This window comes from Anarrhichthys ocellatus, unplaced genomic scaffold (assembly GCF_004355925.1).
Source record: "Anarrhichthys ocellatus isolate YVR2014 unplaced genomic scaffold, GSC_Weel_1.0 scaffold4, whole genome shotgun sequence".
NCBI lineage: Eukaryota > Metazoa > Chordata > Actinopteri > Perciformes > Anarhichadidae > Anarrhichthys > Anarrhichthys ocellatus.
This window is the reverse complement of record NW_022280034.1, coordinates 8561424-8585630: the sequence shown is the minus strand read 5'-3', so window position 1 is coordinate 8585630 and position 24207 is coordinate 8561424. Positions and strand designations below refer to the sequence as shown.

The window sequence follows — 24207 nt, the reverse complement described above, 5'->3', positions numbered from 1 at the left end:
GTGTGTGTGTGTGTGTGTGTGTGTGTGTGTGTGTGTGTGTGTGTGCATGCGATGCACACACGAAGATTTCAAGACATTTTAAACATTATGCAAGCATATGGCACTCGCAGACCGTATAACCACAATCCAGATGTCAGTGAAGTTGTCATTCTTTTCAGCCACTTAGTTAATCAATCCCCAGGTGTTCCCCGGACAAGACCAAGTCAAAGTAAGTTCACATCAGAGGCTAGTTCAAGGGAAGGGAAACACTGAGGCTCCAAGACTCTGCTGCATGTCATCTTGGCTTAAATATCTAATTACATACAGTAATTGCTTTGTTGGGTGTTTTTTCCCCTTTGCCTAAAATCCAGCCTTGAGCTCCATTAATGCTGTTGGCAAATAGAGATGCAGCAGTTGCGATTTTCTTGTTGCACACAGGGACGGGCATAAAAACATTTTCCTGCCACCGGTTTTCACGCTATTCTGCAGCTCGACAGTTGGTGGAGGTAAAAAGTAACTAAGCACAGCAAAGCATTACAAAATTCTAGATAGGGGCTCTTTTAATTTCTCTTCCAACACCAGAAAAAGGGTGATGTCATCAAGACAAAGTCTGGGGCTGCGCCACAGCTGAACAAATGGGAAGCACCTACTGTTTGTGGAAGTGAGGATGCACTAACAGAGCGTTCAATGAGTCCAACCAGTCGCCCATCCCTGTCTGCGGCAGATGTCTTTATTTCACCACACCTCCTCTCAAACTGCTGGGCAGAAATCAAAGTCTTAACATTAAAAAAATGATCCAGTCTGCAAAAAAAAAAAATACTGTGGATTTTGTCAACCACAGTATTCTGATAATATATTCTAAAGGAACGTGGAACCTTGTAAATTGCATCTTTGTGTGTTGCCTCTGAACCAGAGACTGTTTATGAGAGCTGTATTTTCCCTTTCATTTCCATTTGCAACACTTACGTTAGAGCAACTTTCGCGGCAACATCACTCACAAAAGAGTTAAAGGTCACAGTGCTCTAGGGGGACTCTTCCTAAGTAAACAATAACCTGACCTGTCAAACTAAAATACTACCATGCGCCAGCGCGCAAACAACGTTTAAAGTGAATGACAGTGAACGCAGCTTAGGTTACAAAGCAATCACGTTAAACGTATACGCAATGACAATAAACACAAACAAACTTTGTCAGCGCTAAACCCAGGTGAAGGCATGAACACTACTATTAGTTTGATATTTAGTGACTTCGGGGTTCTTTTACATAAGTTTGGGAACCACTGACACTGTGAGCAACTTCACAAACGCACCACACTCGCGACCACAAACGCTCGTGCAACGCAACCCATGAAAAACGTGTATTGACGTGAAGGTGCCGTGGCACAAACTTACCCACCAACGTTGTCAGGTTGCATGCGCACCCGTCTAAACTTTGCATACTGACTAGTTTAACACATGTCCCGGTAACTTCTTCGTAGACTGGCTCGCTTCTTCAACAGCTCCCGCGGAGAGACAGTTGATGCAGAAACTCGTGCTGCGGTGGGAACCCGCTCTCTCACTCTGTTCTGATGCATTCAGGAACTCCTCGGAATACTGTACAGCAAATTCTAAACCAGGACTCTTTTTTTTTGAAAATAGGGAAATTAGCATTTAGACCACAAAACCAAGCTGTAAATTTACAGTAGTTTGTGTGTGATGTCATAACATAGTAAAACAATGATTTTGACCTTACGTGTTTGAAGCCAATAACCATGAGATGATAGTTGTTTGTATTTTAAGACCATAATCATTTTGATATGTATTGCGTTCACGTGGTGCATCCCACAAAGACCACATAGTATCATTCAGCATAGGAGCATTGGTTGGTTCCTGAGCATATGGCTTCTGCAAATAATTTGTAGTGTGAACTACACTGGATGGGAACTTGGAGGCAACAAGGTAGGTGCACAGAGGGTATGACATATGTCACTTACTGGCATACTATTGGTATGGAAGTTACAGCCACTGCAGTGTTTCGTTTTATGTGGCATAATGCTAGATATATGCATTTAACTGTGCTCTTGTCATGAGTGTTTTATAAAATATTAAGCGTAATGGTAAAACATCCAACGGTACTTGAATGCAGCATCTTCTTCTCTCCCCAATAGCCCACAAAGCTGTGGACAGGAGGACAATAACTGCGGCTGTGGGTTACTTTGTGGTCCTGCGTGTGTGTGCGTGTGTGTGTGTGCGTGTGTGTGTGTCTATGCGTATGTGTCACCATATTGGAATGTCTGGCAAGAATTGCGCACCATATAGCCAGTCACAGACTTCATGCGGCGTGTCTCCTACACCGTTTCCCATACTATTTGTCCCCCCCTCTTTTGAATATATAGTTTTGCAACAACTCACCACACACTCGACTATTGAATATTGTCTACAAAATACCTGCTTCCAGTGCATGCAAGCTAGCCCGCCACATGATACTCACCTTATGCCATCTTCAATCAGTTACCGTGCTTGCCCATCATCTGCCAATCTGGAGCCAGATGTGCCTGACCTCAGCCAAATCAGCCACATTTATATCTGGGACAGGTTCAGTCGGACGATGAATAATATTTGGAATACGTCTGGTAATAATTTGTTCACTGTGATCGGCAAAGACAGGTTTCGCACGCCGCAAATCAATGTGGTGTCCCTGCTCTACTTATAGATTGATTTTATTGTAAGTGAATATAAATTAGACTGCAATTTAACCTGTGGACTCCGTTCCCGCGGGACAGCGAAAGCACGTGCTTACGAGAGATGCCCTTCACAGCCTATAACTGCAATTTATTGCAACTTGGAAAAAGGGGCATTATTTTCCAATTCCCTCCCGCTCAACTGATGGGAAGTCTTATGCCATCCGTCAGGAATGTGCAACCCTTTCATTCCTCCAACTCTCCTCCACCCAGGAGCGCGCAAACATTTGGGAATCCCCAGCTCCCTGATAAAAAAGGGGGCGGAGGTTGTTTTTTTTTTTTTTTCAATGTCCCAGCATATCTTTATTACAACCACGCCAAAACATCTGATGTGACTTTATCCATCGCTTTGTAATCAAAAGTAAAGACAGAAAGTAACCTAGATAAATAATATACTGTAGATATAGTGATCGTTGACGGTCAAAGGTGTGTGTAGATAACATGATTCTTTGACCTTATCTGATAGTATCAGTACAAACGTGTTCTTCCAAAGCACGCCTGTTTACAGCAAACTGCACAATTAACTAACTGCCGTCTACGATGTTGTTGCTGTTGTTTTATAAAACATATAAATGTGTATGGCTGAAAACAACTTAAATGACTCTGGAAACAGAACAAACATGTTTTTTTAATTCAGTTTATGACTGAAACACCACAACTATTAGAGTTGCCTTTATCACTGATGATTGAAAGTCGCGTTCAAGAGCAAATCGTTGTTTTGTGGATCCTGCCCTCTGCTGTCAGTGAAGGTTCACTACATGTGCAGGAAGCTGCTATTATACCACTGCTACTTCTGCTGAAATAATAATAATACTGATGATAATAGTATTGATCAAAGCAGACGCACCATCGCTACTGCGACTACTTATACTACATCAAATCAACAACATAGGCCCATGGAAAACTAAGTAGCTCTAAAGCCGTAGGAGTAAAATAAAGAACCTTTTCATTTTTATACGAGACATCTTTAGCATCAAGTTACTCCTGATTCTCCCCAACAACAATGAGCTACTCTGTTCTACTTCAGATTCTTCACACTCCGCTGAGCTCGGTGCTCAGCAGAAGAATTACCCTGCAGCCGTGCCTAGATCCAGCATAAGGTTTATGCCACCATCTGCATGCAGTTAGCCCTCTATGGACGGTACGAGCCTTTGTTAATAAGCAAGATATGGGTTATGTTGCAACACAATGCAACACAGCCATTCTGCATGAATTCACAGTGCCAACTGGGTATAAACAAAGGGGGAAATAAACAATGGTGTGTTGCTCAAAGCGGCAAATAACCTGCATGCACGCGTACGCACAATGGCTGCAATCCACTCAGCCAGGTACTATTCTGATCTGAGCACTCCTGTCAACAGCTACCTGACTCAGTAGTTTGTACCATTGTACACCATGGTGACACTATAGGCCTTGGGACAATGATGCAAGTACAGGCAATGCCTCTACACAGGTTGGGTGTGTTCCACAAGCTCCAGGCATGTTAGAAAGATATAATAAAGGCATGAATTCTCAAGTGCTTATGATAAAGAAACCTGTCTGCACAAGTTTGACGGCAGAAAAGTAACACTCAAGTCAAGACCACAGACATGCCTTTTAATATTCATATTTATTATCAAATCATAGTATATTAAATATAATCAATCACTATGCAGAAATATACACATCTTACAGAATATGTTGATGTAGTACATTACAGAAATAGTAAAATAAATACTATTAAAGCATAGTTTAAAAACCCCAAAACAGCTTTTTTTTTGTAAGGCTTACAGGTCCTGAAATAATTTTTTTGTTAACCATTTGATGGAAATACAACATATTGTGCATAGGCTACTAGCATTCAAGTCAATGAAATGAATATGCTGAGGTAAAACTCAACATCAATGCAAATCAAGAAAGAAGAACGTAAAAGTCTCAACATCTTAAGTGAACATAACAGTCTACAGCACTACCAACAATGACTTCTTTATTTATAAATGTCACAGTGCCTTCACATTTTCTTCCTCCACACTAAAGTAGAATACTGGGAACATGTGTGATTTTATCAATTGCACACTTTGAATGATGTCACAGCTCATCACATGACAGATTAATCATATCTCGTGTTGTACAATGAATCACATAACTATATTCAACTCTTTAAAACAAATAGGTGGGACCCGAATTTAACGAACTGATATACATTTGTATTCATAAGTATTGGTAATAAAATATAATATCAGTTGTAATCATAATAACCACAACAAATAAGTGCTCATAGGACGCTCTCCAGCAGAGAGACGTTCATTGTTAGTTTAAATATTCTTCTTGGAATCCTTGTTTTGAGAGACTAGAAACAACAAGATGTGAAAGGACGAAACTGCAGGATATTAAATAGCAGGCCAGCAGCACTATTGCCTTCCTTTTCTGGCTGTATTTCACCCAATTAAACATTCCCACAACAGCGGACCGCCTGTTGTACTGTGAACCCCTTGCTAAATGCTAAAAAACACTATGATTTATACCAGACACAAAGACAGGCTGCAGTGCTAGAAATCCACATCCCTTGAAATAAAAAGGTATTTCTCTTTTTTTCTGCAAACAACAACAAACTGATCACCTTTGATTCTCAATCCAGCTGAGGACAGTCATACACAAGGAGACATTTTAGTAACAAAGGACAAAACACAGCAGTGTAGTTTATATAGTGTTGTCTCTCATTTTTCCTCTCTAGGAGGAGGTTATCATCGAGCAATCCTCGTTGGATGCTCACTTCATTTGTTGAATTATAGTGGCAGCTTACCCTCTAGCAGCGACAAAGTGCAAACAACAAGCCTCTTTGAGCCTCGTGGAAAACATATTTTTAGAATGCGGAGAACATTAATGAGATGACAGATAAGACATTAAGTGCCAGCCAACATGTGAAGAGTTCACTCCTCCTGAGATAATGAAGGAATCAGGGTGGGGATAACATTCATGCCTCAGGTGCCTCATTAAAAACTCTGTTCGACTTGATCTTAAAAATCACGAGTTATTGAGTTGACTTTTTTTCAGAAGCATCCTACTTCATATTCATAACTATGCACAATCACACCTGAGAGCTGCCAGAACAAGTTGCTGGTACCTGAGCAGCTCCACTGGGGGAAGCTGGAGGTTAAAGGTCCTCCTGCTTAAGGCACTTCAAAGATGAGATAATAATGGATATTAGCTTATTATCTTGTTGTATAAGAGGAGACGGGGGTGACAGAAGGAAAATAAAACCACAAAGGACAACATTTGTCATGGATTGTGGTGGATTTAGGTGCGATTCATATTTGGGCATTATTATATCATTATAAGCAGTTAGACGAGAGATCCCTGAGTGAATCATACAGCTGTTTTCAAGTAAAAGGTTGTTGTTTTTTCTGAGCGATTTTGGGGATTTTATTTTCATCTTTTCTTGTTGTTGTCTTTCTAATAAACATGTTTTGTGTGTTTGTAAAGTGCTAATACAGCTTTTTTTGGTTTGCTTTACATTTCCTTTTCTTAGAAACAGAGTGATCCTAGTTGTATCGTTAGCATCATTAGTATTTTTTGCAGTCCATAGTGCCTAGTGCGTACCACAATAAAATAAAATATGTAGTGTTCTTTTTTTTCCAGTATACCATTATTGCCAAGTAATGTAACACAGTAGGGGTGATCCCAATGCAGTAAACCTCTCTCTTTGGCTATTTTAAAGCAGACGTGAAATGGGACTGAGGATATCCTTCGTAAAACTGTCTCATTGTGGTGAAATTCCACCTTCAGTCCCATTTATGTAGTATACGTGTTATTGAGGAGAAAACAGGAAATCTGTGTTGAGTAAGCGGTTCGTTAGCTGCTCAGGCTCCAGGGAGCGTGATATTGTTTGCGGGCAGCAACAGTTTTTCCTCCCTAGAACTCCTAACTGACCCCGCTAGATTATCCTCCTATATTTGTATTTTCAAACCTCCTCACAGGTTTCCATGTAGGTAACAAGTAAAATACAGAATAACATATAATAATGAAAAAAGTATCAATATTAATACCAAATCATCCTTTGTTGCTTCTCATTCTCAGCTCTTGCAAGAGTTGCTGTACCACTTCTGAAATGCTACTCCACTAGTGCTCAGCACTACGCACAGTGCCCCTCCCAGGCTCCACATGGTCGGCGCGCGGTTGAAGAAAATAAATTGGAAAATGAACGCCAGCACCACATCGATGGTCCTCATCAGGGCCACGGGTCCGGCCTTCTCAATCTGCAGGGCCTTTGTGAGGAAGGTCTGGCCGGCGATACCCAGGACAGCAGTCAGCATCAGCAGCCAGCGATCGCGGCCACAGTACGGGATCTTCCACTCCCCAAGGACGGATAAAATGATGATGCACTCGATGAAACCGATGACAGCGTAGTACCAGACAGAGAGGTAGTAATGGACGCTCTTCCCCATCTTGCGAAGGACAACAAATGTACAAGAAGCCCCAATAGCTCCTGTGATTAGATCAAAAAAGAAGACACTGAATGAGAACAGCGCACACAAGAATAATGAAAACCAATAAAAAAAAGACATATAAGACTTAAAGGACAAATGTAATATATGTCTAATCTACTGCTTTATGGCTTCATACATATTAAAGAAGTCCTTGTCGAAATATTTGAGTCAATCAATTTAATGTGAGTTTCTTCTGGTGGCTATTGTGACCATTTTTCACTTGCATTCTATATTATTTTCTGCCAGGTTTTTGTACTCAAGCACTCAACTCTTGGAATTTAGATATGCACATAATTAAAAAAATCGCTCCCTTTTTCTCGGCGGCGTTCGTTATGTCCACCTGCTCTCAATGCCAGAATGCCATCAGACGTGCTGTTCTGGAGTTCAACCTATTTGAAAGTCTATTTTGGTGGCCAAAGCTCAATCTAGTTGCGGCTAGAAAACACGCAAAATCAGGGGAATGAACACTGCTGAGGAATAACAGCCTTCCTCTGTGCGATGTTTCACTTGTGCATCTGGTGTGAAAGGAGGGTAATTCACATTCAAAGGTAGCAAGGGTTGTGAGATGAATCATCAGTGTCAGTGTGCTGTTAAGAAGTTACATTGCACTGCGGAAGCGAAAAGAAAACTTAGCAAAATGAAGCTCCTAATTCATCGGGACACATTTTGAGACTCTTGAGTGGCACAAAAGAAAACCAACGAACAACTAAAACTAGGTTTCCTGGCACAGTGTCAACTTTTGGTGCTTTCGAAACGTGAAAGAACCTTAAACGACACTCTTTCACATAGAGAGGAGCTTTTTGAGCGCCATGACTGGATGGAGACCCTCCAATAGTGATACCATGATTAACTGAGAAAGGTAACCCTGGTGTGCCAGGAGATGTTACTCTATTGCATTGAACTCCCCGAGATGCCATGGTAATCCTGACTTTGTTAAGTGGTTAAAATAAACACTCTGACATTTCCTACAGAAGCTGTGTTTATCAATCGTATCACCTGCAAAGGCAGCGATAGTCCCCTTGATGTGGTTGCCGTAGTTGCCCTCAATGCCACGCCGATGCTCGCCAAAGAGGAATGGTGGTCGGGCGATGAGGAGGACTCCACTGATGGTGAAGACAGTGAAGACACAGTCCCAGATTGTGCACCTCTCCTTCAGGAAGATCCAGGCCAGGAGGGAAGTAAAGACCGGATTACTGAAACAGCATTAGTAAGAGAGAGGGATAAAGGTGAGAGCATGGGGGGAGGAGTCATAAATGTGGAGATGCAGTTTATAAAGAGGCAAGTTGAGAGATGAGGTATCCCAGATCTTTAATCTTAAAGTAATTACTGACAGATATTTGAGAGAGCGAGATAATTCAATTGGAATAAGCTATTTCTATTCGTATAATCTCCACCAATCCACAATCAATTAAGTTCCTACCTGAACATGATGACTGTGGCGTCCGCGAGCGGCATCTGCTGAACAGCATAGTAGAGCAGGATCATGGCATTGGAACCAATAAAACCCCGAAGCACCAGATGAATGCGTTTGTCTCTGGGACCAAGGAAGCCTGTCCTGGAGGATCAGAGATATGAGGATGATGGATGGATGAACGACTGGGTGACTGGATGATTAGACTGACTGACAGAGGATGTGATCAACTGAATTTTTAGACAGGGACGGACGGAGACAAATTGAGCCGAGAGAAGACGAATGACTTGATGGGTGGGTAAGTAATGTGGAGATGACAGTGATCGATGCACAGATGAACAGATGGGCCTGAAAGGAGAGGAGGAAAGTTGATCATGAAAAATGTAAAGACAAAGAAGAACGTAGAGGACGGATGGATGGATGGATGGATAGGTAAATGAATGAATCGAAATACTGGCGGCAGTCTTTGGGAATTACGTTTATTTCAAAGGTGAACTGGTTTTCCGTTCATCCGTGCAACAATGAAACAAGAGACAAGCTAGTGGAATAAATGGATAGAAAGTACAATTAATAATTGTCAGACGCGATATTTCCTTTCCCTTTATGTGCTATCTCTTGGTGGTTCACTTCTTTGGATTACTTGTGTTTTATATTTTTTGCTTAGCGGAGGGCCTGTTATTGTACACATCGTGACATGATAGTTGGGCATGGCTTGTGATAAACATTATGGATATTTAGATAGATATTTACTCTGCTGAGCTTCTGCCTCTGGTCAAAGAAACCTTGAGGTAATAATGGACAGCATATCTAAAACATGCACGTGTCTCTATTACAAGTGGTTTATTTAATGGATTTCATTTCTTTGCACTTAAGAACTGATAATCTGATAAACAGTGTTAGGTGAAAATGATACAATATGCTATTATTGATACAGAAAGTTTGATAATGTATAACATTTATACAAAGCATATAACTTCATGTGGGAAGGCTTTACTCAAAACCATGCCAACACTTCTCTACATGCGTTTCCATCAGCAGGGCTGAGGGGAATATGATATTAATAATTCATGTCTTTCACAGCTTTTTGACAACTTAAACTTGTTTGAGCAATGATTGTTGGTTAAGTCATGATACTTGCCGATGAGGTGGGCGGCAAGGCATGAAAACAAACAGCAGGGATGTGTACTACCTCACTGCTGAGCTTATGCACTTACACTAATCACAACATATACATTGTTGGATTAAAATAAAGACCGTTACAGAGTAAATGCATGTGTAAATCTGAAACTCTAAAATCGTATTGAAGTGTTACTGTCTAAGTGTGGCAATCTAAATGTTTGAGTGTCTCCATCATGCTTACTTGTGGTAGATGAGTAGCGGCAAAGTAAAGAGCATCTGGAAGAAGCAGCGTATGGCGCTGATCTCTATGGCGTGGACTCCCTGGATGGTTTTCACCAAGAGCGCAATGATGGAGAAGAAAACTGTGGACAGCAAAGCATAGAACAAACCAAGACCTGGACATGTCTTTGGTTTCTCGGAGTCTGAGAAAGAGATGGAAAAAAAAAAAAAGGAAGAGAGAGTCAAAGAACAGGGAGTTACGGCTGGGAAGCAGGTAGGTTTATGGGGGGGAAGTGACTATTTCACATTCCATCTTAAAAATTTTGCCGATTTTTTAGACCTGTCACAATAATTACTCTCTCCACATTGTATATTATACAGACGTGATCTCAATCATTGTTGCTAAACTTGATATTGCCCGTTGTGTTTACATGCGTGTTTGTTTACATAAGAATGACAATTTTTAGCAACATGACGCCAGAATAAACATCCGGGTTTTCCCTACCGTTGTAACACTTTGGGCATTGTGCAGACTTAAAATATGTCTATCAACAGAGTCCACCAGTCCGTTTCTATTTACTGAGCATAGTTATTGGTTGTGTAGTTTTATTATATTTATGTTTTATATGTTTTAACATTTAAATATGTTTCTTCGCATTCCAAATTCCAATTTGGAATTTCCAAGTTCATTGTTTTTTTTTTAACAGGTGGACTTTTATTCTTATGCTATCATATGACCATTATATGAGAGGCATAAATCATTTTTTTTAAATGACAATAATATTGTTTATCGCTATTATTTCTGGGAAAAATATATCGTCCAACTTAATCAGTTATGGTGACAGGCCTACTCATTTTGTGGTGCTTATGTTGATACAGTAATGGGCAAGGCAAGTTTATTTGTATCGCACCTTTCAACATAGCAAGTTGAAAGTATGTTATTGAGCTCCATGTGGCCTGGGTACAACATTCAGTGGAAAAAAACCTCCAACAAAGGGTCTGCAGAAGATAGCGGTGTAGTGTTTGCATACCCTGCCTGCAGAATAATAAACTGATATGCTGGTGGAGATTACATTCTGACCGCGGGTCGCTCAAACATCTTTCTTTGTATGTGTCCACAATGAGTGTCCTACTCTCCATTTCATCTATCATATACAGGATCACTTTTCTTAACCTTGCACCAAGCCAAAGACAACTCATTTTGTTATTCTTAGTTCCACTATAGTGCCTAGTCGACACACAGGATTGTTATTACAGTGTTACATTACTGTATTAGTATTACACTCATTTTTTTACTTCTTGGAATCATTGACTTGGACAATATCGTTTCGTAAAAACAATATATGATCATATCATCACTGTATTATTTCACTGAAAGTCTGTAAGCAATAATTAATTTCTATCTACACATATGTATGTCTAATAGGCTACTATACTGTCAGCCTTTCTTCAGCTGTGTGACGTGCCTCATGTTTCATAAAGGCATGTCCATTGGCCTTGAGTGCATTTCCCACTTCCTTGTAAACTTTCAAACAAAGCCAAATCACCTATCTTCCTCATACAAAGTTGCACAGATGGGAATATCCTGCTATACTTTATTTTTTTTGTGAGCAAAAGATATTCAGATCACCATTGTAGCCTTCGGGATGGAAATCTTTTGATTTATCTTTTAAAAAAGGTCTGCGATATGCTTAAAGCCACAGGTATGGTGACACAGTAAAAGTGCACAGTCATCTTTCCTCTTTCAGGATGAGGCAAATGTTGAACTGGTTTACAGCAGTTTATCTTTATCTGCATCATATTATAGTCATTATTAATTCAGCATGCAATGTGTATCAAGAAATATGGACCACCTTATTTTTTATCATAAATAGATTTTCGTTCATTAAAAATGATTTTTTTATGCATGGCTCACATCATTAGGGCACACTTCTGTGACATAAATCGTATTATGAAATTACATAATTTGTGACGCCCTTAAAGGAAAAGAAAGGGTCTTTGTGCTTTCTTTCAGCTACAGCCCTGCTAATAGGCTAATAGCCTCCACGTGATGTCATCATCACTGATAATACTGATACATGACGTTGCACGGTTGTATAACGTATACTATTTTATAACGTGGGGCTTCACAGGAAGCCATTGCTTCCCTGGCTCTATTTCCGCATCTTCTTTCCATCACTGACATGCGACGTGAGGATGGAGACACGTATCACTTCAGTTTTAGATTGCCTACTGAGCCGGCTAAGTGCGTGCGCGCGTTTGTTCTCTACCTTCACCCGCGTTTCCGTCTCGGGTAGCGAGCCTGCCTCTGACGCAAAACACCGACGGGCAAAGCGTTTTTTTCTCGCTGCCTTCCGGCGAATCCTCGCCCCTTCTCGCCTCCTCAGCATCGTCGCCGTGGTCACGCGACACATGGCTGCAGTTACTCTGCAAGTGGATCCTCGCAGCCGTCCGCTCATCATCGCCACTCTCGTCGTCGTCGTCGCTGCTGTTTGTGCCACGGCTGTCAACTCTGTGAAACACGACAGTCACGCCGTCCTCTACGCACGAAGCCCGCTCGTGTGCACAGTGGTTGCGGTCGCCCATGGTAAGATGTGACGGCTGAGCGGCAGCATGCCTCGGACAGAGTGCTGTCCGCTTTCTTCGGTGCCCTGGGTGACTGGGAAGGCAAGGTTAATGACTAACCTTGGTGGTGGCAGACTAACTCCCATGCGGTGGTTACTTTATCCACCTGCAGGACAACTAAAACATTACCCAACGTTTACGCCCATAGCGGAGGGAGGCAGTGGAGATTTGAACCAACCAAAACTCAGCGTACCCACATTTATGAAAAACATATATATAGGCTGATGTATTCAATATGTATTAAAGCTGTCTTAGTGTTAGATGATTATGACTCTTTTGTTTTTCCAAAAGCTTCCAAAGATCATAACCATGTATGATTTAGTTGGAGTTGGCTTGGGGCAGATTTACTGTAAAAAAAAAAATCATTTATACTGGCGAATAAACAACAATAATAACTGCGTCTGTGATTTTACATTTTAGTATTTTATTACCACTGTGCTGTACAGAAAATACAATGAGCAAGATGACAGATGAATGGCTATTATCCTCTATCCTTGCCTAACTAGATTAGACTGACACAAGTACGCCTACACTGTCTTACAGAAGTAGCATGTTACACAGCGTTTCAGGAGGTGACCCATGTCACTAAATTCTATATCTATGAAAAATAAAACACTCGAGTGTGGTCCGCTCTACATACAAAAGCAATATCACATAAAGTATTTTACACCGTACTGTAAAAACGTAAACATTATATTTGGCAAATCAGTGAAGTTGTTAATTGTTACCCAAATTCGGTTCCTTTTGTGTCAGAATAAGAGGACCCAGTGCTGCCCAGTGGTTGGCTTTTTAGTCACGGAGTAAAGACAACAATGGTTTTGTCAATCAGGGAGAAAAGGGGCAAGAGTGCAGTGAAAGAGGGAGGGCTGGGGGGGGACACAGTGGGATGCTTCTAGCGAGGCATTCATCAGGAATCAACACTGAGTGTCTGCATCATGCGTGCAGTCTTGCTTAACTGACGGTCAGGGAGTAGAAAGGACAGAGAAGGTGTTTTTCTCACAATGTTAAGTGGATTCATTTCATATATTAGGGTCACTTCTTTAAGTGGTAAGTAATTACAAAAGACTGATAGGTTGACTAGCTAAAAAATTGGGCTGGAAGAATGTACATAATCCTCAACAAGTAGTTCAATTTTTACCCACGTTTGGTTTGGAAGCTTGTAGTATTTTCAAGCTCAAGTCTTATAGTAACAAACTGACTTTGCCAACCAGGTCGTTGCTGCTGTTAGATTAGATTCCAATCCGAAAAAGATGTTTGCACATTGTCTATCTTCTACAAGCTACTAAACAACCCTGACTTTAAAACCGATGAGTCATATGACCCAGTGCTTGTAGACAACGTCCACATATGTTCCATTGTGAATAATCTCTTGTAATGCCGTTTTACTTTGAAGTAAGTTTTCCTGAAAGAAGACATAAATTAAGAAAAGTTCTCTTTTGTGTTTGTAGTTTTTCTAGACAAAACAAACACAGACTTCAACCTGAACACCTCTCCCTCAAGAATGTTTCCCTATTGGCCTATTATTGCATGATTGTTAGCACTACCAAAACTAAATCTTTTCCTATCAAATCCCTACAATAGAAATACAAATGCACGGAGTTGAAATGAAGAAATATACTCTGTCTACTAACTACAAGAACACCTGCATGGTTAAATAAAAGACAAAAGCAGTGTTTTCATAGCTTGTTTTTCCTGAAAGATAGTCAGTTCGCACTCTACGTTTTTTTCAAATGGAGATTAAGGCATTTCCAAATAGTGAGGAATCAAGATGAAGTAGTTGCAGCAGGTTTGCCAAACATAGGCATCAGGGACTGTGTAGAATGTATTTTCAGCGAAATAAACTCAGTGATCATAACAAATTAATTTCAACCACCTAATCTCAGCATAAAGGTCCTGAACTGTATTTGAAATATCTCTTTCGATGGTTTGAGCTTCTGCTTGAAACTTCCTTTTCTTTAAACTCAGGTGGGAATTGCTGGTGGATTCTAATGAGACCGATAAGTTCAACACGTTCACAGAAGAGAGCATTTGAATGGTATAGTGCACATAATTTATCCGAAATTAGACGAGGAGTTTAATTACTCAAATCGATCATGAGGTGCTCATATATCTGAGTTTTCCCCTTGAAGCTGGATGCGAGCAGGAACACGCGGTCGTCAATGGAAACCAAAGAAAATGCTCGAGGTGCCTGGATATTCAGCTCCTGAGACATGACAAACTGGCCCCTCTCGGTGTCCCATTGGTAGACCTGCGTCAGTGAATAATCGCTGCCCAAGATGGCATACTGCCAGTTGCCGATGGAGACCGGCTGGAACACCATGGAGCCACGGGAGGGAAATGTCTGGACCTCCTTGAACATGGCACCATCCCAGCGCATCACCTTGGAGTCCCCGATGAATCTTGTCAAGCAAATGAACAGCTCACCTTTGAAAAGATTTAATGGACTATTTAGTTTACACACACACACACACACAGCTACTAAATGTGGATGTCAAATAGAAAAACTCACAAAGACAGTTTATGTAATTCCAAAATAATTCATAGCATATCATTTATAGCTACTTAGCAAAGCGTCACGAGTAGATGAGCTGTCCCTTTACAAAGAAAGAAATACAGAGAATATTATACAGGCATGATTTATGGGGAGGTTTTATGGCAGTGGACAGGGACATTGCCCCTTACAATCGAATGATTATGAGCAATGACAAATTTACGTGTAATAGATTACAGCTATTATTAAATTAACCACATCGAAGGAAATATTAAAGACCCCAAAGTCCGAAAATGACCTCCTAACGTCTATTCCTAACCACTTTTCCTTGACCTTTATGGAAAGCGTCATGGGGTCAAGGAAAGATGTGAAGGAGAATTCATGAGGAGTTGGGAAAAGACAACCGTGGTGTTTAGAGAATCCTACACTTTCCCTAAGCTACGGAATTATGATGCGACGGCGGATGTCACTGACGTAGGTCTGCCATGGTGAAACTACAACAAAGGAGGACTGTAAAACGTGCAACGTAAAGGAGAGAAACCGGAGCTCCTTCCTTCCTGCTGCTGTCACACTTAACGATCAACACTGTCTCCAGTAGAAACTGACAATTCCCTTGTGCAATATCAATGAAACTGTTCAATATCAATATTTCCTTTGTGCAATAATGTGGGTTCAATGGTTTGGTTATATTTAGCTTTTTAACAGTTTAATAGTTTTTTTTTTTACTGATGCTTCTTATTATTGACAACTAGAATTTGTTCAATTATACTTTGCTATATTTACTCTTCATTTTATTTCATATTCTTTCTTTTTTTTAAACTTATTTGTTACATGTTTGAAGTAAATTGATACATATAAAATGAAACGAAAGGATTGTTACTCTCTATTCATATTCATCAACGTGAATCCCATGACTTTATGACTGTATGAGTATAATTGTTAAACCTGTGTTAGATAAGCATATTATCAGTTGTTTTCATGGACGGCCGAATGGTGCGTCACTTTAAATGTTGCCACTGTAAGGAATTGTGGGGCGGAATTATCTACTTTCCTTTTGTAAAGGAAGGTCCAGTGTTTCCTATGCTGAAGGAGCTAGTAAAGGAAGCATTTAAGCACCTCTCCTCAGCATTTAGAGAATTCGAACAGCTCTTATCATGGCGGTCACTTAGATTTTAGACTTCCGGGTCATTTCACTCAGTTAGGAACCTTCCTAAGCAAAAAGGACTATTCGACCGCAGCCATACACATGCTATTCAAGCTGCAGCTCTCACCTTTGACCCGGAAGTGTTTGACAGAGAAGACGTCCTCCATGTCTGGTATGTCAGTCCTGCGTTCAAACTGTTTCTGGTTCCTGTTCCACTGGTAGACAACGGGCCTCTGGGAGCTGCTGGACAAGATCAGGTGGGGTTTGTTGGAGATCTCCAAATATTCAACGTCTGTGTCGCGGAACCACGGGTGGAGCGACTGGTGGGAGTAGAAGCCATTGCCGTTCCATTTGTACACTGTTGTGGAGCCCGCCTATGAGAACAACATGTGTAAAATGTCAGAATAGGTTGTTTAAAACCTACACATATTTTGTGCTTAGTACAAGTATAAGGCTAAAGATGTGTGTGCGCGCCTGTCTTTGTGTGCGCCTGAGTGTCCCCAAACATTTGTGAGAGCATGTGCAAACATTTGGCAAGGCCAGGGTAATCAGCAGGAGCAGACTCAGACCGACATGCTTCTGCAAAGGACACCAGGGGGAAGGAGCAGTACACATACAGGGGCTGGACACGATAACACACACACACCTGCACAATACAATGTAGTTACATCAAGTACTTTAGAATATTAGAGAAGCAACACTAGCCAACCTTAGAGCTGTCAGCGATGACAAAGAAAGACTCTCCGTCAATCATGAACGTCTCAATGTCGTTAGGTTTGCGAATCTTCAGGATGTCAATGTCCTGGATCTTGATGAACTTGTTGGCGGAGGTGTCGCGTTTGTAAATGTGCGAGCCCCCGAACAGCTGGGCCACGATGACAAAGAGGTGGTTGTCGATCACCATGGGCTTGCAAACCACAGTGGAGGTGCCTGAACAAGAAAAAGAGAAGACACATCAAAATGTTATTATTATTATAGGACAGATAACCTCTTTGACAATAGCAGATTTGCACAGGATTCCCCCATAACATCAGCTCACTTTCAATGGTGTCGTACGTTCTGAAGGTCATTTCCACGTGATCCCATTCCAGGAAGCTGCACGTCCCAGCAAACGGTTGGGCAAACACAACATACTGATCTTCTCCAAAGCCGAAGGCCCCCACCGAAATGGACTCAAACTTCAGCGACTGATAGGAGGCGAACTCTGAAAAGTATGACATGGCGATGAATTCCGACCTTTATCTTTAAATAATCCTTTCATATTGATACATTCCTTCATAAGCTGGTAGGATGAACACAGCCTAACATCTCAGCTTTATTCTCAGCACTTGTTGAGAAGAACAGGAAGGAAACGAGAGGGTGAGGCAGTTAACTGCAAGCTAATGTTAGTTTATTATTGCTCCTATGACAGAAGATAAAACCTGCTATGATGCAGTCGAAAGAGTGTGGCAGCAGGTCATTGATCTTCTTCCCCTGCTGAACGGGTGGACCGCTGCAGTAGATCTGGTCCAGGGTGGCATTGGTGTGGTGCATCCACTCCACCAACCACTTGAGGTTGCAGTCGCAAATCAGGTTGTTGCCACGTAGATCCCTACACGTACGGACGGATCGTATGGGACATCAGTGGGTTTGTTAAGACATGACATCATAAATAAATACTGTTGAAACATGTATTTCAGGCTTTTTATTTCCAATCCCTGTTCAATCCCCCCCCCCCCCCCCATCTGTCTCTCCCCTACTTGGTTGCACTTTGGCTTCAAGCCAGGAAAGCCATAACAACAAGTGTCCTATCTCCTGAGTGTTCTCTGCTCGTCGCCCACTCTGTCTGAATTGCCGTTGACCTTGGATGTGTGTATTGAATTCATACGCACGCGCACACACACACACACACACACACACACACACACACACACACACACACACACTGTAGCCTGCATTATTCCAGCTGATTGTGGCCGTGTGACTAAAGCGAGGATCCAATTATTTTCTCTGTAATTTACTTCAACATTCTGGAATTTTAACCCGTTTTCTTCTTCTTTACCTTTTCCCATTGCAGCAGGGAATAGCTTCTCCTACAATTGCCTCACTCTGATTCTTCTTTCTTCTTTTACTCCTCATTGTGCTCTTTTTCCCCCAGATTCTTACTTTTACACCCTTATGGGGGATTTCCTCTCTTTTCCGTTTTGTCACATGACTGTATTTAATCCCACCGTTTAAAAAAAAGAAGAAAAAGGAAGATTTTGCTCAACATTTACCCTGCACCCCTACCAAAAAATATAATAGTTCTACTATCCTTCGGTACATTACTATTTCAGAATAAATACCAATCAAGACAACTCAATTGTTGATTACAAATCAAGTCAGAGTTGTTTCTTGTATTAACTTTAACCGTACACACACAGAAATGGCTGTTACAGAACAAATCAATAAATAAGATTATAGGTTAATTAATTGTTTTGCACCCTGAGTGACAGACAGACCGAACTCACACTTTTGTCAAAGCGTCCATGCCCTTGAAGACATCTTTTGGCAACGTCTCTAGGTTGTTGTAAGCCAGACTTCTAAAGAACAAAGAGAAAAAAAATAATACACACAGTGATTGAGTTATAGTTATATAGTTATAGTTATATAGCTATAGTTATATAGCTATAGTTATAGTGATTGAGTAAATAGTTATTAGAGGGGAATATCCTTCTCGAATGCTGTCAAGTGAATGATATATCTACTGGCTTAATGCCAACCATCAAAACCTGGCCCTTTAGAGACTTCATTTGTGAGCGAGAGACTGAACTCCAGAAACCAGAAAGAGAAGTGAATGAAATGAAATGTCAGCGTAATTCATGAACACTGCATTATTTATTTGAGAGTTGGTTTTCCAGAGAGAGGGAGGCCATTTTACTTTGAGTTTGAGTAAGAATGCACTCTCTGAACAGACGGGGATGAAGCAGGGTGGACGGGATTCCAGCCTGTGCCCTTTAATAATGTATTAACTGTATGTGACACATTTCTAATTTCTTACAAATCTTCCATTTTGTTAAAAATGTGAAAACTACACATTGTGGTTTTGCATGGCGTTATGTGCCGGGCTATTTCTTGGCCTGGGGCAGTGACTTACTGGAGTCACAGCTGGTTGCCGCTTAAAACCCCAACTTGTTGTATTTTTTTCAAATATAAAAAAATTAGATATGTCATGTTGACTAGGGACATTACAAGTTTTTGTGTAGAACGTTAATACCAGCTTTTCTATAATTGCAGAAGAAATTGTATAATTAGGTCAGAATGTCTGCTTTCTCTCCAAGAGCCACTAGAGGGCTAACGTTTTCTCGTGTATTGATTATGCCCTAATTAATGGGATGTTTGCTGCAAAAAGTCATCAAGGCAAAATTTCCTCTGATGTGGATTTTGCTTCTATCGGACAAGTTGCTGTCAATACTATCAGCACTCAAGGCATAATGAATGCAGACTGACAATCGTATGGCGTATGATTATGTGCAATGTGGGTAATTATGCTTTTTGTACGAGCATAAATGGTGGAAAATTTCTATTGATGTGTTTATCTTTTTACTTTTGATCTATCCCAGTTTATGTAACTTATTTTTCTCTGATAGCCACTAATGTTGTAACTAACACCAATATTCACAGTTTCAATCATGCTGCTTTGTCTTATCATCAGAGCTATACATTCTCCCACCAAAAGCATGCATGAATAAATGCTAATAAACAGTTTTCCTTTCATATCTGAGTTATTTCCTCTACAGTACAACATTTCCTACCTTTGAAAATGTGATAGGAGAGAGTAAAAAGTCACCCTTACATGCATGCATCAACAACAAGGAGGAACACATTCATAGATCATCACAGATTATAGGTCAGTCAGTGTAAGGTTACAGTACAGTTATATTTAGTCTTGACCTACAGGTCACTCATGTTCTCATTTATATTTAGTTTTGGCAAGCTCCGCAGTTCAGACACATAGAATAGCTTTCCACTACACGACTATTTCCTGTATCAAGATTTTCATTACCATTAATTCTGTAAACAAGAGATGCCATCTTCCATAAATACCATAAACACAGATAGAGTGCATGCTATGCATTACTTATCACAATAACACAAGCACAATAGACCCCAAGGCCCTCTGCAGAAGATACAAGGGCACTGTTGGTCACATTAGTGAAGCACATCTAAAGTCACAAAATCATTCATCTTGCTATGCCAAAAAATGTGTGAAGAACAACTCTGCTGATCCACTAAGGCAATGTGACATCCAGATCTGCCCTTCAGCAACCTGATCCAGCTGCACCTTCAGCCCTGGACATCACCACTGGCAACAGCACTTCTGCCTACCTTTGCATTTCAGACAGTGACAAAGTGATACAGAGAGGGAAACAGGAAATTGATGCACAGTTTATGTTAGAATAAGATGAATCCTAATAATCCCTTACCTCTCCTGCAGAGAAATGACTGAAACAGTAAATTTGAAAGTGGCTGCTCTCGCTGTGAATCGTTAGGGGTAAAGATAAAGTTATGAATTATAAAAGGGGAGAAAGAAGGAACAGATACAATGAGGCAAGGTCCCGTCGGCAGGAATAAAGGATGAAGGATGCAGAGAAGGAAAGAAGGATGAAAGAAAGATAAAACATGTTTTCCAACATGGCCACCACAGAACCAAAATACTTACAGATGTATCAGCGTTTTCAGGCCCCGGAAAGCATTTGGGGATATCGATGCAATTTTGTTATTTTCAATAAATCTGTGAATGAGAAATATTTCATTAGCATTTTGATAGATTGTGGTTAACAGTATGACAGTAATCCTTCACAATTACCAAATATATTGTGACCCTGAAAACTGAAATCCTTTAACGTTTTTGCATGTCTTCTACCTTTGCGGTTGTGGGTGGCTGACAGCAGTAACGGAGGGTTGTGAGGACAACCCGAGCTCTACTTCTAAAGGCATACACTGTATACAAACCAAGTATCTAGTACCAGAAAAAAACATGTCAGAATGAATTACTTTAAAGGCCTGTTTGCTAGTTTCTACAATAAAGGTTTCAAATTAGAAGTTGGAAGTGTGTTTGACTGATGTTCACTGGTGTATGCCAGTCAGTTCATGCTAGTATAATACAGACAGTATGCAACTGGGGAACTGTTTGTGTATTTTACATCCCTTCCCCGCACAAATAGAAATGAACCCTTCATAAATTACAGATAAATACTTACAGGTATTCAAGATGTGGTAAACCCAGGAACGCATCCTCATCAATTAGGTCCAATGAATTTGCTGTGAACAATCTGCGAAACAAAAACCCTGTAAGAACAGTAGTATTCAGTTTCCACAGCGCCCCTAAATCCCTAAATTGTTCATGTTTCATAACTCAAACGTTGACTGGTTTGAACTTGAAAACAATAACAGTCAGCAGGGAGGAAATGTTACGATGTTGAGAAACTGTTTGGTACTATAACAAAACTTGGCTTTTTTTTTTCTTTAAACTAATTTAATCATATTGATTTATTATTACCTAAACCAGTAGCTCTAAGTCCACGTCAGAGGATAAGAAGGATAGAGTTACTGTAACAGCAGACAACACACTCATTCAGCATTTCTTCCCACAGTAGTGAATGAAATGAATAGAAGAGAAATGGCAGATCACTCCTACATGTTTTTCATGAAATGAATGAGAGAGAGGGGAATGGATGCCTCCTCCCACATGTTTCTGAGTCACACGGTAAACCAGTAATGTAAGAATAGTGTCCAACAAGAATATAGTGTGCACCTCATCCTCATTAAATCAGTTTTATGATAACTTATATTTTATGTTTTACGTCAAAGTGCTGTAAATCCAGAGAAGGAGTTTGGCCATAAGTTAAAACCTTATAATTCCAAGTTGTCACAATGCAGGAAATAGAACTCTTCGTGTTTATTTCTCACTGCACGCTCAGCAAACCAGTGACAGAGACATTTTACACTCACAATGTTGGCAACAGAGAAGCCCCATGCATTGATTAAGTAATACTATAATGGAGGTTAAGAGACTTTGGGTCACCTTGGCAGTAAATAATGACAGAGGGGACGATGACACTCGTTTATTTCCCCCAGTTACATCTACTCTCCTTCTGGTCACAAGCCTTCATGCACATCCAGGCTGATTAAGTGCCATCTGAGCATATGGAAGAAGTGATGCCAAGAAAAATGTTTTGCGAAGACAAAGTGATGCTTGGTGACAGCATGCTGTTGTGTGCAATAAACTGAAGCAAGTGTGATTAGAGAGCACTGTTAAGTCTGACCTTGCTGTTAATTTGTGGATTTGCAATAACAAATTGCTCAATAAACTCTAGTCCTATCAAAATGTACAATAATAGAAGTCATATGTCAAAGAAACGGCGAGATAAACTCCATAGTTAATTATGTATATATTGTTGTTCCTCTTTTTTTCTAAGTGCTGTCTTTTGGGGAAAAAAGAACATGTCCATTATTTATCTTTGCCTCTCTATATCTTCCAAAGACACACACACACACACACACACACACACACACACACACACATACACATACACACAGCTCCTCTCCCCAGCCCCTGCTGTTAGTTGCTGTAGCCATGTGGTCTATTGCATAATCCTGACACCATTACAGAGAATCCCCCTTTAAATCTGCATATCAGCCTCCAACAGAAGTCCTCTGGGACCTACTGCCTCATTGTTTGATTCTGTAAAACACAGACAGACAGACAGATCTATCTATAGACAGATAGATAGATTCTAGATAGATAGACAGATGGATAGATGGGTAAATACTCACAGCAGTTGCAGGGCAGGGGTGTGAACAAAGCTTCCTCCTACGATTTCATTAAATCCAGACTTGACAAAAGATCTGAATGGATGGAGGATATATATGAAAAGGAAATTTATCTGAAAGTATAATAAAGATGCAGAGATCCGGGTACACTTAAAGGAGTATTTCCGCAAGCTTTCCTGAAAATTCACCATATGAACAATAGAATCAAGAGTATATTCAGGAGCAGGGCCACTTACAGTGAAACGACGTCGGACGGGAAAGTGTGAGGCACGGATCGGACATTCTCACACAGTGCATTGTCTTTGGTGCAGGTACATCCAGCGGGGCATCTGGCCGGTCTCACTCTCCGTCCGTCTGCAAAAACAAAGCTGACAGCGGCGACCCAAACCAGCAGCGTCCATCCTTTCCATCCTCTCACTGCTCTGCCCGGGTATCCCATTCCTTCTGTCCCGGTCGAGTATTATCACTCCTGCACATGCAACTTCTCGGCTAAATCCTCCAGGATTTGTAACCCCCAGATTTGAAAAGTGTTTCTATTTGTTATATGCGCTTCTGTCTTGTTTGTTTTAATGATAGGAGCTGGCGGTGTTACGCTCAGATGCAGGCTGGTGTCTATGCTTCTTGCGTCTCAATAGGAAGGCACCAGTCCAGCGGATTCGTTCTGCAAGGGCGCCGGATTACAAATGCGGGACAGACAGGACATGAGAACAGAGAACAGTCTCAGATTCTTGTCATTGAAAAAGGAATCATCACAAATGATCATAAAAACACGCTGCTGAAAATGTGGTTCTTATTAGTATGCCGCTTACAAATAAGTTGTAGGCTCAATGCTGCAGCCGTGAAAACAAATAAAAGCGTAAATTCCCGTGAGAGAGAAAGAGATGGAGGAGGGGGGGCTGAGGCCCCAAGGTGTGCTTTTTTTATCAGCAGTGCCAGCTATTATTTATGCGCGCTTCAGAGCCGTGCATGGTTAATGGGAAGCAGCTATTCATGAGGCACCTGCCTCACTCATTCACATGCTGCATCTTTTCTTCTCTGCCTTGGCATAATAATGACATTCACTGTGAAAAGAAGATTTGTGTAAGCCGCGTGCTTAAAAATAAACATGACATTTTAATTATGTGATATTGTGGAGTAAGAGATTATGACGTTTAAAGTTGTTTTTTTACTCCTACAACATCTTAAAACCCATATGAAGTTGTGATAATTATGTGATGAAATAGCATACGGACAACAGAG

General features: G+C 40.8%; 3 protein-coding genes across 4 annotated transcripts in view; all 3 read right to left on the bottom strand.

Annotated features, from left to right (window-relative positions):
- Nucleotides 1–1498, bottom strand: part of plce1 (phospholipase C, epsilon 1) — a 72087-nt gene extending 70589 nt beyond the window's left edge. Inside the window, exons 1-2 of one of the 2 annotated variants that reach the window (XM_031843006.1) lie at nt 1371–1498; nt 630–734 (exon numbers count right to left, since the gene is read on the bottom strand). The gene's annotated coding sequence lies outside the window, so the exon portion shown is untranslated. The remainder of the gene's footprint in view (nt 1–629; nt 735–1370) is intronic. The other variant, XM_031843005.1, reaches the window with a different exon arrangement.
- Nucleotides 1499–4297: 2799 nt separating this feature from the next.
- On the bottom strand, nt 4298–12663 carry slc35g1 (solute carrier family 35 member G1). Its single transcript, XM_031843505.1, has 5 exons — nt 12184–12663; nt 9936–10116; nt 8585–8719; nt 8161–8357; nt 4298–7163 (listed from the first exon to the last, which is right to left on the bottom strand). Exons 1-5 carry the CDS (start codon nt 12497–12499, stop codon nt 6751–6753), a joined length of 1242 nt encoding a protein of 413 aa, XP_031699365.1. The 5' UTR covers nt 12500–12663; the 3' UTR covers nt 4298–6750.
- A 282-nt stretch (nt 12664–12945) lies between these two features.
- On the bottom strand, nt 12946–23819 carry lgi1b (leucine-rich, glioma inactivated 1b). Its single transcript, XM_031843504.1, has 10 exons — nt 23205–23819; nt 22972–23043; nt 21396–21467; nt 20855–20926; nt 18663–18734; nt 17595–17764; nt 17213–17377; nt 16883–17103; nt 16301–16547; nt 12946–14962 (listed from the first exon to the last, which is right to left on the bottom strand). Exons 1-10 carry the CDS (start codon nt 23405–23407, stop codon nt 14613–14615), a joined length of 1644 nt encoding a protein of 547 aa, XP_031699364.1. The 5' UTR covers nt 23408–23819; the 3' UTR covers nt 12946–14612.
- Between the last annotated feature and the right edge of the window lie 388 nt (nt 23820–24207).

Excerpts from the sequence above, each read along its gene's own strand:
- slc35g1 (XM_031843505.1), bottom strand. The coding sequence starts at position 12,499 with ATGGGCGACCGCAACCACTGTGCACACGAGCGGGCTTCGTGCGTAGAG. Across the intron at positions 10,117-12,183 it reads AGACGGAAACGCGGGTGAAG|ACTCCGAGAAACCAAAGACA; the intron begins GTAGAGAACAAA and ends TCTCTTTCTCAG. Across the intron at positions 8,720-9,935 it reads CCGCTACTCATCTACCACAA|GACAGGCTTCCTTGGTCCCA; the intron begins GTAAGCATGATG and ends CTGATCCTCCAG.
- lgi1b (XM_031843504.1), bottom strand. The coding sequence starts at position 23,407 with ATGGGATACCCGGGCAGAGCAGTGAGAGGATGGAAAGGATGGACGCTG. Across the intron at positions 17,378-17,594 it reads TTTCGACTGCATCATAGCAG|AGTTCGCCTCCTATCAGTCG; the intron begins GTTTTATCTTCT and ends CATACTTTTCAG. Across the intron at positions 14,963-16,300 it reads CAAACACTTCCGGGTCAAAG|GTGAGCTGTTCATTTGCTTG; the intron begins GTGAGAGCTGCA and ends ATCTTTTCAAAG.